The sequence below is a fragment of the Pseudopipra pipra genome, chromosome 3 (assembly GCF_036250125.1).
Source record: "Pseudopipra pipra isolate bDixPip1 chromosome 3, bDixPip1.hap1, whole genome shotgun sequence".
NCBI lineage: Eukaryota > Metazoa > Chordata > Aves > Passeriformes > Pipridae > Pseudopipra > Pseudopipra pipra.
Genome location: NC_087551.1, coordinates 36,562,984 through 36,576,880, shown reverse-complemented (window position 1 = coordinate 36,576,880; position 13,897 = coordinate 36,562,984). Strand labels below are relative to the sequence as shown.

Sequence of the window (13,897 nt, the reverse complement as noted above, 5' to 3'; positions counted from 1 at the left end):
TACTCCAGACAAACCAAAAGGCCTTGTATCTTTTATTTTGCATTAGAAATTTCTTATATTCATCTGCATGGCTGAAATCTACCAAACTAAATCTAAAATACTGCCCCACCCTGATACAAACTTGGTTTTAGGAAACAAAGTAAGTTTTATTTTAAAGTGAAAAGAAGCATACGAATACCATAGTATAATGTGTAAAAACAGTCATTGTCAAGAAATCTGGAAAGGGAATATGCAGCTATTGGGTTGTTGCAAAAAGAAATCAGATTCTTTGGAATATATAATAATGGTTATAAATTTAAATAGTTCTAGAACATTTTCTCATTACTCAACAATAAAAAGCCAAAATATGTCAGATATCTTGAGGTGAACACTTGTTATTTACTCTACATCTAAAGCAAATACATGGAATACTTTAAATGTTATTTCTAAAGCATCTTCAACTTATAATCACAAAGTGTCTGCACTTTGGCAATTCTCCAGAGAAACATCTTCTATTGACTCTAAAGAAAGGAATTTAAAAGGCCACCAAAATGTTAGACTTCTCACCAAATATAAATATAACCTCATTTAATTAGGGAAACAGTTTAAGATCTGCGCCTTGGAAGCAGAGAAGCACAGTTAATAAAATGCCAGAAAAAAAAAGTAACATTATAAAACATTTAACTCAAAATCAGAATAGTTCTTTAATAATCGCAAATGAACTTTTTACAATATCAATTTTCTAACTTTCTGGGCACACTTCCTGGTAAACACTTGAGTATCCTCTGTGAGTTACAAAGAGTAAGTTTTCTGTGTTATACAGATAAAAAAACCTGGACATTCTTAACAACTTGGCATCACATCTTCTTTTAAAAAACAGATCACACAATAATTTAGACAGCATTTATAGCATTATAAAATCGGACTCCCCCTCTTTAATTACTCACAAGAGCAGTCATTTAGAATACAACAGCCTTAGGAATACAAATAATGAGGATGTAAAACTATCTGTGCAAAACTGCATTATTTTTACTGTCTAAAATTTCAGGGAAGTAACACCGCCAAAAGCAGAGAGAGGATAACAAAGACAAACAGTCATGAAAGCAATGCTACCTTAGATTTTCAAACAGGAATTACATTATGAAGTAAGTATTTGGTAAAGAAAAAAAAAATCTGATGGCACCTTGAACAACAATGACGAGTGTCCTGGAAATTGCAGCTGAACAAGAATTGATACACGTTCATGTTAAAGTCTCTTTCAGGAGTAGCAATTGATTTGGGGGTATCAACTCTAGCATTTCTTTCCATGCAAAAATCTATCTTTCCAACATCTTTGCTTTGCGGGCTACTAATGCATTTAAGAATGAGCAGTCTTTTGAGGAGTGTGCTTTCTTCCATGCATCTGAAATCTTTAAAACAGCTGGATCATTGATTCCCTGGATTTCCCTACTCCAATCCATTTAACTGCAGGAGAGAAAAGCAAACTTTTATTGTAAGTAATACAAAGCAAGAGCGGATTGTATCTTAAGATGCGCACTTATCTTCTTAAGCACTTAAGATCTTAAGTACCACAGTCTGAATAAAAACACAGCATATACTATTTGCACATTAAGAAATTATAACGATGTCTGTTGTTCTCAACGTAAGAACACACTGGTAACTTAGAAAAGCAGGTACAGTCTTGAAGCTGCCATAATAAATGAATTGCTTTCCCAGATAAAAAGACAGATAGAAACTGTTAAAAAAGTAAAGATTTGCATCATCTCCTAATTCCCAGCTTTGGTTGGAACCACAGGATCATCTTTATTAGGGAGCATTAGAGAAATTTATTAGTTTAGGAACTTACTGCCACATAAAATTAATCACGTTAATTAATAACTAGCAGTCCCACTGACTTCATAAAGTAGCAAAATTAAACTCCTTTGATAACCAATCTGAAAGACACTTAAGCAAGTTATAAAACAACCAAAAAAATCTCATTTGAACAAGAACTATAGTATAAGCCAAAGAAAGAAGCATATTAAAGCTTCTGAAAATTTTCAGTTCAACAACAAAATAGATGGATAAAAAGAAGTAAAACCATCATCACAAGTGTCACCAGGTACATCACAATTATGACAGCTACAAACTAGTTTTCAGTATTTTGCATGTTCATTAATACAAATACCAGACAGGTTTCATGGAGCAGGAATAAACCAAACCAGCAAGAAAATCTGTTTTACTTACCAGGAACACCCAACTCCATTTCTATAAAGCGAACATAATTTTGTGCATTTACAGGCAGCTCGTCAAACGCCCTTGCATTTGATATGTCCGTATCCCATCCTGGGAGTGTCTCATACTGAACCTCTACTTTATTTAAGACCTCCTGGTTGGCTGAGAAGCAAACAGAAACAAAAATGTTATGTCCCTGCATATTATTTATTCTCTATTATGAAACACATAACTATAAAGCTTTTTATTCTTTTCTTACACAAAGAGGTTTGCTCATAAGATAATACAGGCATTGAAGGTGTCATTTTTTTGTTAATATAAGCATAGGGAAAAAAATCCAATAACTATCAGGACTTAGACTTTAGGAATTCCAGTGCTCAGTCACATGCATTTGTTTTGCTTAAACCACAATCTTTTCAGTTCAGAAAACAACTTTTTGGGGAAAATAATTCCCAAAAATGTTGATTTTTTTTCTGAACAAATACCAAGATCCAGCTCCCCCTTCATGAGGGAATTGTGAATGCAAAATAAAGCACCAGCTTGTAAGGCAGTTAAAACACATTTTAAAATGGCACAGGAGTGTACTTTTACTAAACATAAGTCATAGGATGTAGTTTATACTTAACAGAATTCTGATGCCCACAGACCCTTTGCCCCAAAACTCTACAATGGATTTGTCAACCAGTGTGGAGTCCCACAGGATGTATGAACATAACTGTTCCAACTGCTTCTCAGAAGAGAAACAATAAGCACATTCCATTTTGTCCTTCATTTGCTACAATGTTGTCCATTAACTCTGAACCCCGTGATGATTTCAAGTACTGAAAAAGATGCTAAGCATTTTGTTCTAGAATTCAATCACTCCAGTAATTATCTGAACATTAGTCTTGGAATGACGCAGGACAGCAAAAAAAAAAAAGCCTTAAGCCTGAAAATGGTCAAAATACGTTGATTAAAAAAATGGGAGGTGGCACGCATTCATTCTTGCCTTCCTAAAAAAGACAGGGGCCTGCCAGAGGCACTGTAATTAATATTACGTAGGCTCCCTGTCTTACATCAAGTTGCTCTTGCAAATACATCTAGTCAGCCTAGGAGAAGGTTTTAGGTGCAAGAGGCACAGTAGAGATACAAATACAAAGCCATAACTAATCCCCTCCAGCATGTGCATAGCCAACAAACTCAGACTCAGCATATTGAACAATTTGTCCTGGTGCAGGCAGTAGTTCAACAGCAGCAATGCTGTAAGGACAGCCTTTACGAACCACACATTTTGAGTAAGACAGAAAGAAACTCTGCTCTACTGCCCTCAAAACAGTGAGGAAATGTGCCATGTTTGGACTGAGGTGTTCACAGGTTAAAGGCAAATGATCCTGACTCAATACTTGTGGTAATCCAAACAGACAGACAGGCACATTAAGTATGCTGGGTTGGGGAGGCCAAGGGTAAGCACTTTCTTAACTGCCAGCAGTAACAACTGAGGTGTTGTCTGCTGTCCAGGGGATCTGTAAAACAGAACAGATACACTCAAAGTGCAAAACCACAAACTAATCTCCAGGCAGTGCAGATGGTCGCTAACCTCTCTTTCTGAAAAGGGAAAGTGACTGAACGCCTCATCTGGCACGTCCACGGGCATTTTTACTTTGAAGCCTCTCTGATGAGGTTAGAGGGAGAAAGCTGAAAGCAACTGGAATTGAATGGTCTCATTTTGATTACCATCTTCCATTAATCTATATTATCTCAATTCCTTACTTCCCCATAAGAAAGAAGAAAAAGAAGGGATACATTTCTTGATGTTTCAAATGATTCATTAATTTTCTTCCAGCAGGTGTGATAAAAGATGTGTGGTAAATATAAGTCATAAACTGAGCTCAATGTAGTAACAGTAACAGATGTAGTCACCATCTAGATTTCTCTCAGCTCTTCACTAAGCAGATTTGTCTTTTAGGGTTTCTAGAATATTTCTTAACAGCTTAATTAGATAACAGACAGACCAAATATAATGATATAATTTGGAGAGTGATGTGATGTTACTTCCAACTCAGAAATAATAGCTTGAGTTTGGGACCTGGCACCACTGCAAGAGAAAGATCCTCCAGCAATTTCCAGACACTGAACATGAAAACAGTCATATAGAACAGACAAAGGTGCATCTAGAATAGTGTCCCAGCTCTTTGATCTACAGCAGAAGCCCAGGGAAAAAGCACAAGGAAAAAAAAAGCAAGCAAGAAGCTTCTCCAAAATAATCTCCCAATTTTCTAAGGATCTGTGTTTTCAAAGTTTCCTGAGCTAGAGGTTGTGTGTCTCTCTGCTGATATCAACTGATGTCTGAACTTGGGTAGGAGGCCTTAGCAAAACTAGACCACAGCTTTCACATTCCTTTTAAACCGATCAGCTCAGAGCTACCAGAGAGTTCTCTCTTCCATGAACTCCTATGACTGGCCAGCTCCACAGCAAAAGACTACAACCTCAATAATACCAACTGAGGTCAGCTGTAAATTTATAAGACATTTAAAGTTCTTTTTCAAGAAGCCGTTATGAAATGCCCACAGAAAGTTAAGCTAAAAAAAAACCCTGAGTGAGACTCGTATGATTCTCTGATCCAGGTGGAAAAAGGAACAATATATGAAATATGGCATGCTTTTCCTGAGATGGTGGGTACTGTGTGTGCTTCTAATTTAGAGACAGTCATTTCACAAGAAGAGTAAATCACGAACATCTCCAAGAGAGTAGGAGGGTAGGAAGGGGAGAGAGAAAGAAATAGTATGCCAGTGAGAGATTCCCAGACTAGATCTCTTCTAAATTAAATTCAAATGTCAGTGGCAAGTTTGGAAAAAAAAAAAAAGAAAAAAAAAAGAAAAAAAGCACACAGCATGCAGAGATGCAGACATCAGAAACAGTCTAACGGTCTGCAAATCAAAGTGGGAAGAAAGTTACCTTTTGTTTTTTGTGCCAGGGGCAGGGGTAACCTGCAGCATATGTGCTGAAAATGCTGCCAAATGTTGAGGAGTATAGCAAAGAGAGGTGTGGAACACAGAGGCAGTGTGAGAGACAGCATCTTCCAGCTTACCAGAAGTTCAGCTCAAACTCCTTCCTGACACTTTAAGGAAGACAGCATGTCAACAGCTTCTACTAAATTTCTACCAGAATTCTTAATTGTTCATACAGTAAAGAAAAACACAGTTAGGCAGATGAGACACATTACGCTGCTAAGACCAAAAGGTCAGCTACCTGTTACCTGGGCACATACAAAGGGGGCTAAGTCTGTCTCCTCAGGAGGTGTATGTAACCAGATTCTGGTTCTGAGGCACACAGTGAATAAAAAAAAAAAAGTACTGGACAACATGGCCACATGCTTATGCCATCTTTAATGATGGACTGCCAGAGAAGGTCCTTCTGGCTTGAGCACAAGACAGGCCAAATAGCCTCAGGTTAGATGACAGGGCTACAGGAAAAGCATCTACTGAGTAGTTCTCAATTCAAATACACAATCTCCATTATGTTCAAAGGCCATTTAAAGAATATACAAATGTCCTTAATGTTTTGATATGGGTATCAATTGGGATTATCTGAGTCTTAAAAAGGGAAAAGCATTCCCTGGTTTAGTGCAAGATGAGTACTAATTTCCTGAATAAAAGTGCATGACATGTCTTTCAGCATGCATTCAGACTAACTGGCACTTTTGTTTGAAGATACTGAAAGGCAAATCAGAGAATTCCCACAAGCACATGGAGAAACATAAGATTTTTTTTTTAATTCCTTATGAATTCCTCTACCAGGTATGTGCTATTTTCAAGGACTACTGGCAGATCATCACTTACTCCTTTATAAGTAATTACATCTTTGTACTTCATAAATCCTGCTGTGAGTTGTGTATCCAATTACTACAGTTGATCTCACCCACAAAAAGTTCTCTGTTGATGATATCATATGAAAAACTGTAACCTGTGACCAGCCTCTACCCAAGTTACCAATCAGAATGAAAATGGGCATCTACACACACATGAGAAAAATAAAAAAGCCCTGTCTTTCGTACTGTCTAATGTTCTTCCTTTTTTGTGGAGTATCTACTACTGCAAACTTAACAAGATGCATTATCTATAAAAACACTGGCTTGTGGTAGCTGAATATTTTAACATGCAGGTACACTGATGAAGTAAAAAAGACCACTAAAATGACCATTGTCCCCCTCAGGAGCTACAGTTTCTATTATGCTAAGATGATATACTTTGGTCATGCATTAGAAGATAGACTTGCTTTCACCTAAACTAATTGTTCGTTTCCTCCTCCACCCCTTTTCCCTCTTTTCCACTTCATAGGTGTAAAGGGTTTTTGGCTGCTCTGTGAACCATTTAAGGAAGTGAATTATTATAAAAGTAACACACAGAGAGAAAAATGTGGCTTTTCAACACCACCATGTCTCTCATGTGGTTCACAACATGCTTAAATGAGACCTGGCCTGCTAAAAATGGGGATCAATACAGTAGTGGGAACAAGATAATTGGGTTTAAGAGTATGAATCAAGCTTCTCATTTAGCTTGAAGGTGATTCGGGCTGTATAAAAGAAAAGGGATAAAGCAGTAACATTTCTGTTTTAGAAGCTTTATATAGCACTTTGCATCTTTCTAGCACACAAATGACAGTATTTGGTACAGGCGTTTTCAGGGTGCGGGTACAGGTGTGGTAATAGATGTCCCTGCCACTAATGGCTAGATACTCAAGTAACACATTACTGTCCTAAGTTTAACAAGTAAAATGCATTTTAAGTATCAGATTATATTTCACCAAAATCTAAAATTGTTAAACAAGAAATCTTACCAGGAAAATGAGGTATGATTTCACCATCTAGTTTGTATGCAACGCCAACTTTGATTTCTGGAAATACATCCAAGATATCCAATTTGGTAAGTGCCAATCTACAAAGAAACATTACTCTGGTTAAACAAGTTCAACAACTCATGAATCTTATCACATTGTAAACAACAACAACAACAAAAAAATCAAATACAACACTGATTTCTGCAAATTGCAATTAATCTCATGTGGCACTAATCTACTATCTGGTCTGACTTCAAAAAAATCCCCAAAAAACAACAACCACCCAAACAAAACAATAAAACAAAAAGCCTTAAACATCCTTTTTGTTGCATCCTTAGATCTAGTACTACAAGAAAATAGCAAAAATCAAAAACCAGGTATTCTCTAGTTGAAGTGATTGGTCTGTAGCTTAAAGTGTTATAATTCTAATGATAATATGTAATTTATATTTTTAATGAGCATGTTGCCAATATACTTTATGACCATCCATTTGAGACTGTTTCACTTCATGATGCCTGTTGCTGTCTGTTCCTGTCCTCTGCCAAATATTCCTATTCTACAGCGAAGGCAGCAAAATAATCAAACATTGGCTCTGCAAATACCTGGCTGCATCTTATTTTAAATTAACAATCAACAAATCAATACTAACAGTCTGAATGTTACTAATTAGCATATGTACAATTTAGAGTAATCTGCAGCATTTCATGATTTTATGTCAGTTTGCCAGCAAAGCTGTCAAAAATACTCACGCAGTAAATCCATTAATCATGTAGGCGTATCGGAGTGAGACGAGGTCCAGCCAGCCACATCTTCTCTTTCTACCAGTGGTAACACCAAACTCTTTACCTCTCAGTTGCAGCAATTCTCCAATTTCCTAACAAAGAGTAAGACTATCACATAAGTGTGTTGTTTTTTTTGCTTTGCAACACATCATGCAGGTGATTACTTAACAACATTTTATAATATATAGCAAATTACCTTAAGAAATTTTCACAGTGCTGTCTGTTGGAATGAAAACAGAAATACAGAACGCTCTTCTTAATTCAAGAGAATGCCTTTTACACAAACTTCTCAAAATTTGTTCCTGCTCTAGCCTTCTATTCCATAGAAAGGTTTAAGAAACTTACAACCATATTTGGCAGCCCTGTAAGCTCAGTATAGCATCAGAAGATTGAGACATCCAAACACAGTCATCTACTTGCATTTAACCATTAATTCTGATTTAACATAAGAGAGACAAGACAAGTTATTTCATCCAGTCACAGGTCACATCTAGGGCTATAATACTCACATTATCTTGTTCTGTAGGAAAGGCACCAATTCCAACTCTTGTTGTATATGCTTTCACAACTCCATACACTTCCCCAACATTCTGTGGTGGCATGCCCAGACCAGTACACACACCTCCAACTGTGCAGTTTGATGAAGTCACAAAAGGATATGTGCCTATTAAAAAATAAACTCAATGGTTTTAGAAACTTATTAAAACTTGGTTTTAAAGTGTTGGGTTTTTTTTAAAGATCTAACCTGGTGATAAATAGTACTTGCATTGCACTTACCTAGGTTTTTACAACACTAAAAACTAGAACACACAATAAATGTATTTTGCAGTCAAGAACACATTCAACGAGCTCTTAGATTTGTATGTACAGTGTCCACCTCTACTGAAAAAGGTAGAAATCTTACCACTTACTTCAACTGGTACAGAGGGGAAAGTTGACTACAGAACAATTCTGAATGATCACACAAGTAAAAAATTGGAGTAAGACACCAATTAAGAAAAATTTAAGGCATGGTTTTCTTACCATGGTAAGAAAACCATGCCTTGCTATCTTATATAAGATATACTCACCAACAGAACAATGCAAAAATTTAAGTGGAGACTTAAGAAAATAGTATTAAAAGGTTAGAGAATACAGGTTTGCCATTTTTAATATTGGGCGAAAAAATAAAATACAATCTCTACATACTGGTCAGCACACTATAAGGATAAGAAATTGCAATAAAATGCAGAGTTCTGGCAAGAACAACTTTGCTTCCATAATCAAATGAAAAAAAATCATTTAAAACAGAAGACTCCTGGAAGGTAGTCTAGTTAATTAGTGGTAAAAGTTTGTTTCTAGTTAAATAGTCATCCCTCATTTAAAATGCAGCCTGGACTGCAAAGATAAGAGTTAAACATCTCAAAATCCTTAGGTTTATACCTTTTCTCTTCTTTTTTTTTTTTTTTAAAGTCATGGAAAATGAAACAGAGCATGACACTCCTTAGCTGAATTGTGAACAAATACTTCAGTCTCATAATAACTGCACATAATCAAGAAACTTCTACCTCAAGCATCAGACTTTTTTTTTGTCTTTTGATACGAGTCAGAGATGGGTAAGAGGGGAACAACCAAGATAAAAAGAACTGAAAGCAACAGAGTTCTTTCAGCACTACAGACAACTTTAAAAAGTCAAAATCCTTCAGAGGTTGGTTCAGTGACATTTTGCAGATCAGCTTCAGGTATCTCTACCTTCTTTTGCTTAACTCAAATTGCTCAAGAGGAAAACCCAGACTTACAGGTGATATGTAACAGCAGTTTGCAAGCATTAGTGTTTATCCTTCTTAGAACACAAAGTAGTTGAGGTTTTCTTCACTGACAGGTAAATATAGCAAGTAGAGGTCAAAAACAGAGTCAATGAGACAATTCTTACTCACTTTTACCTCCCAGCCTAATGTATTTACATTGGTTTATCCTCACTCAGTGTTTAAAACAGGAGACCACATATCCCCAGACTTCCATTCCCAGACAAATGCACACGTGAGCTTCATTAGAGGCTCCAAGAAAGTGTGATGGACTGCACGGCTGGGCATTTACCAACTTCACTGACAACAGACACACATTCATATAACTCACTTCAGGATTAAGACTTTTATGCAACCAGGCACAGAAAAAGCCTCATTCAGAATGCTTAATGATCAAATTTGGCATTGTCAAACCTTTTGACTACGGCTCGTCTACTGTAAACTCAAGTGTCCAATCTACTGATGGTGTCTACCTAAGGAGAGCAGATATTCTGTGTGTGGGTCTCACGGCACAGGCACGGAAAAAAAAATAAATCTAAGTGACCCAAGCAACTCTGTATATATCACAGACATACCTGACGAGTGTCAGATTATTTGCATCTCCTATTTATATGAAATCCAAAATCCTCATCACTTACAAAAAACAACCGCCTAGAGTTTTCTGTAAATACCTCAGTTTTGCAAAGATTTCCCTGTGACAAGCATACCTGAAGAATTCTTTCCTCTTTGTTTTTTTTACTTGTTAAAATAGGATATGTGTCCTAATATGCACATAATCATCGGAAAACTTGGGGTGCTTACACTTCGAGTGACTAGTCTAAGACATGTCTTTTCCTCTTAAAGGAAGAGGCTTTCAAATTCAGTATGTTTGAAAATGCCCAGTGTCACAACTCCTGTCAGTTGAAAGCAGAGTGCACGTCAGCTTTATATTTGTTTGACAGCACTCCTTACAGGCTTCAATTTCAGGCTTTAGCATCTTTCTAACAATAAAAATTATACAGTTACAAGGCTAGTGAGATTGAAGAAAAATGTGACAAAATGCAGGAGGTCAATCATAGAGGCTATGAGATATATATATATATACATATATATACACACACACACAGGTATAATAAATTACCTGTTCTTACAATATAATGACAACCAAACAAAATCATGTCATAAAAAATAAGAAGCTGCTTCTACCTAGAAGCTTCTAATTTTATTAGCAAAATCAGTGTTTTCAGAAAAACTGCACCATTTTTAATATCAAATTGATTGGGATAACCTTTTCACTCTTGCCTCATTAGCAGTTATCGACACCTTTCCTGACATTGTGAAACAGTGGAAAACTAAGTGTTATATAAAGACTTAAAAAAAAAAAGGCAAGCTGATTTTCCAAAAGTCAAGAAGTACTGTGCATATACACTTTGCCTCTTAAAGTTCTCCATGGCTATTCTCAAGTGTTTTCCATAGATGTATACAATTGTGAGTTATTACAGACACTGAAGTAATAGGTACACTCTAAGAAAAGCCACCTGATCTTTACTGTTATTCAAATAATTACTTTTGGGAGAGTCTAAAGCTTTTTGAAATATTTTAATTAACACACCCACTCATCCATCCCTTATTATTTGCTAGTCATACAGAGCACTGTTCTTCCAAAATACCGAACACTTCTGCCATAAAAGCAGCTAAGCACGGGAGAGTTTATATTTAGTGTTTTTCTTTCACAACATAAGTGTATAGCAACATGTGTCTCAGAAAGGTCATACCTACCAAAATCTATGTCCAGCAGTGCTGCATTTGCACCTTCTACTAAGATCTTCTTTGGTGGTCCATGTAAAGCCTCATACATGAAATAAACACCATCCCTTACCATTGGTTTTACTTTTTCCATGTAGCCCTGAATAATACAAAAGACTATTGTATAGTATAATTTCATTATGATAAAGACAGCTAGAGTAGAATTGCTATTGTTCCCTCATAACAATGCTCGTATTCCTTCTGAAAAGGAAAAGCAAACAAAGAAATCTAAATATGACATAATATGTGAACAAGGGAAGGAAGAACATGAGACTCAGATTTACACAACGGACATGTACGCTCTTCATAGGAGGAAAGAAAGAAAAAAGGGGTGGGAAGGGGAGCAGAGAAATAAAATCCAAACTTCTGGAATACTTTAGAAATATTCAAGCATGACTATAATCACTATACTTTACTGTGTTTGGTATTTCATTTCCGAGTGTTCAGAATTCTCCCCAAAAACCAGGGAATTTCACTTCTGGCCGTCTGAAGCCAACAAATGCACACAATTGTAAATTGTAATTCGTAAGTAAAAGAAAAAAGTTACATATTGGAATTAAGGGTCAAATGCTTGAATGCCACTGAGCAGCTGGATGCAATGCAGTAATTTTCAGATTATCACTTGGTACACAGTCTTTTTCCCCATTAGACACATGGAAGTTCTCATTCCAACAATTTACTTCACATGAAATATAACACTTTGTCTTTCAGAACTGAATGAAGTGTATTAGCATAACACAAGTAATTTTCCTCAAGTTACAAATACATGTTGTGTTTCCACCCTAACAATGAGTTTTAGATATTCTGTAATCCTAACGTGTATTAAGTGAACTATAAAGCATTATGAAGTACTCAACTAACAGGTTTCTACGTCTCCATATTGATAAAAATACTACAACTCAACATGTGCAACAGGCATTATTTAAGTAAGAAAAACAGAAGAGCTAAGAACTCCCATATATTCTATTCTAGAGCTGTAGAAATGAGTTTAGTGCCGACTAAGGGTACAAGAAGGATGATTTCTTTGGCCTGATTTTCTGAAAAAATTAAACGCGTAATAACTCCCTGTTCCACACATACCTCAATGTTTTAAACAATGTGTCACATTTGGTTGAAGTTTTCTAAAGGTAAAAAAAAAATCTCATATAGTTAAGTTTCTACAAAAATTATTAACAAAAAGGCTGAGTGTAAGGGTAAGACACTTTACATTTTTTTCAAATAAGAACTTGGATGAGTGCAAAAAGAAGTTAACAGTAGTGAGAAATCTCTCAACTGTCCCAATTGCAGGGAAAACACCAAATCAGAAACTGTAATTAACCACAAGACTAGTTTGCTGATAATCATGCTTCATTAGTTTTGCTGCTATCAACTTACATTTTTTATGTTGCTAGACATAGGTTGTTTTTCTTTTCTTAAGGCTTGTTACTTAGAATAACAATTTACTTCAGTTCTTAAGTTTCTGAAACAAGGAATTAATATTCTGCTTTACAATGAAACATACTTTCCCAACTACAATCCTGGGTTTTTTAATCCCAGACAGTAATGTTTGAGCCAGGGGAATTAAGTAAAAAATCGTTCTCCGTATGTAAGCCTTTTTCTTAAAATTTACAATATTTCTCTTGAAACCAAGTATTGAAATGTTGCATAAAGTGGGGTAAAAAGTGTCCTTAAGGATAGCAGACTCTTCAAAATGGATACATAACGATTTTCCATGATATGTATTCTGTTTTAACTCCTCACACAAGCGCAAGCATCAGTCACCAAGGGATTTACGTATCAGTAGCTGCACACAGTGATCAGTAACTCAAGAAACAGAAGCAGGCTTACCTTGAGCTTTTCCAATTCCCCTTCAATATCTATCTTTAAGGTAGGATATATTGCTTTGTACTGATTGGCTAACACTTTGAACCTGGAAGGCAAAAATGCTGCATTTAAGTTTTTGTTTGTTTGCTTTCTGCCTTAACCCCCCACAACCTTAGGTTTTACTGGTTACATATCTGCAATAATTTGGTAATTTAACTATTTTAAATAATAAATTATGCCAATAATTGACTATATTATGTAATAAAATTATAAAGTTATTTTTATATTTAAAAATAATTTTAATTTAAAAATAAAATTAGGAGGAACCAGATGTAATTGCTTACCCAGGGTACTACCCAGAAACTGAAAACTAGGCTTACAACTGTGTATTAAAATACAGAAGTTACCTCTCAGAAAATTCATCAAAATCAGAAACAAGATCACACATCCTGAGTCCACTTCGAGCTGCCTTTGAAGAATATACTGGACCAATTCCTTTTTTGGTAGTTCCCAAACTTGCAAAAGAGAATAACAGGAGTTATTCTTGATATAAAACTAAGGTTTTTCCTGAAAGGCAATACATCCTTAGCATTAAATAAAATGCTGTTAATTGTGAGCATTTAACCTTGTTTTAAGCATTTAAAACAAGATACTTCCAGTATGCATCTAGTTTCAGAATATCACTGTTTATACACACAAATATGTTAATCTTACACATACTTCTGGTTTTAAACC

General features: G+C 35.7%; 1 protein-coding gene across 1 annotated transcript in view; it reads right to left on the bottom strand.

The window, feature by feature from the left end:
• Positions 1–658: 658 nt before the first annotated feature.
• The window catches only part of ADSS2 (adenylosuccinate synthase 2), a 36,875-nt gene continuing 23,636 nt past the window's right edge, over positions 659–13,897 (bottom strand). Inside the window, exons 6-13 of the mRNA XM_064648654.1 lie at positions 13,570–13,677; positions 13,187–13,268; positions 11,333–11,459; positions 8,300–8,454; positions 7,758–7,882; positions 7,009–7,106; positions 2,206–2,355; positions 659–1,443 (exon numbers count right to left, since the gene is read on the bottom strand). Of these exons, the coding sequence (XP_064504724.1) occupies positions 1,391–1,443; positions 2,206–2,355; positions 7,009–7,106; positions 7,758–7,882; positions 8,300–8,454; positions 11,333–11,459; positions 13,187–13,268; positions 13,570–13,677 (898 nt within the window). The 3' untranslated portion in view covers positions 659–1,390. The remainder of the gene's footprint in view (positions 1,444–2,205; positions 2,356–7,008; positions 7,107–7,757; positions 7,883–8,299; positions 8,455–11,332; positions 11,460–13,186; positions 13,269–13,569; positions 13,678–13,897) is intronic.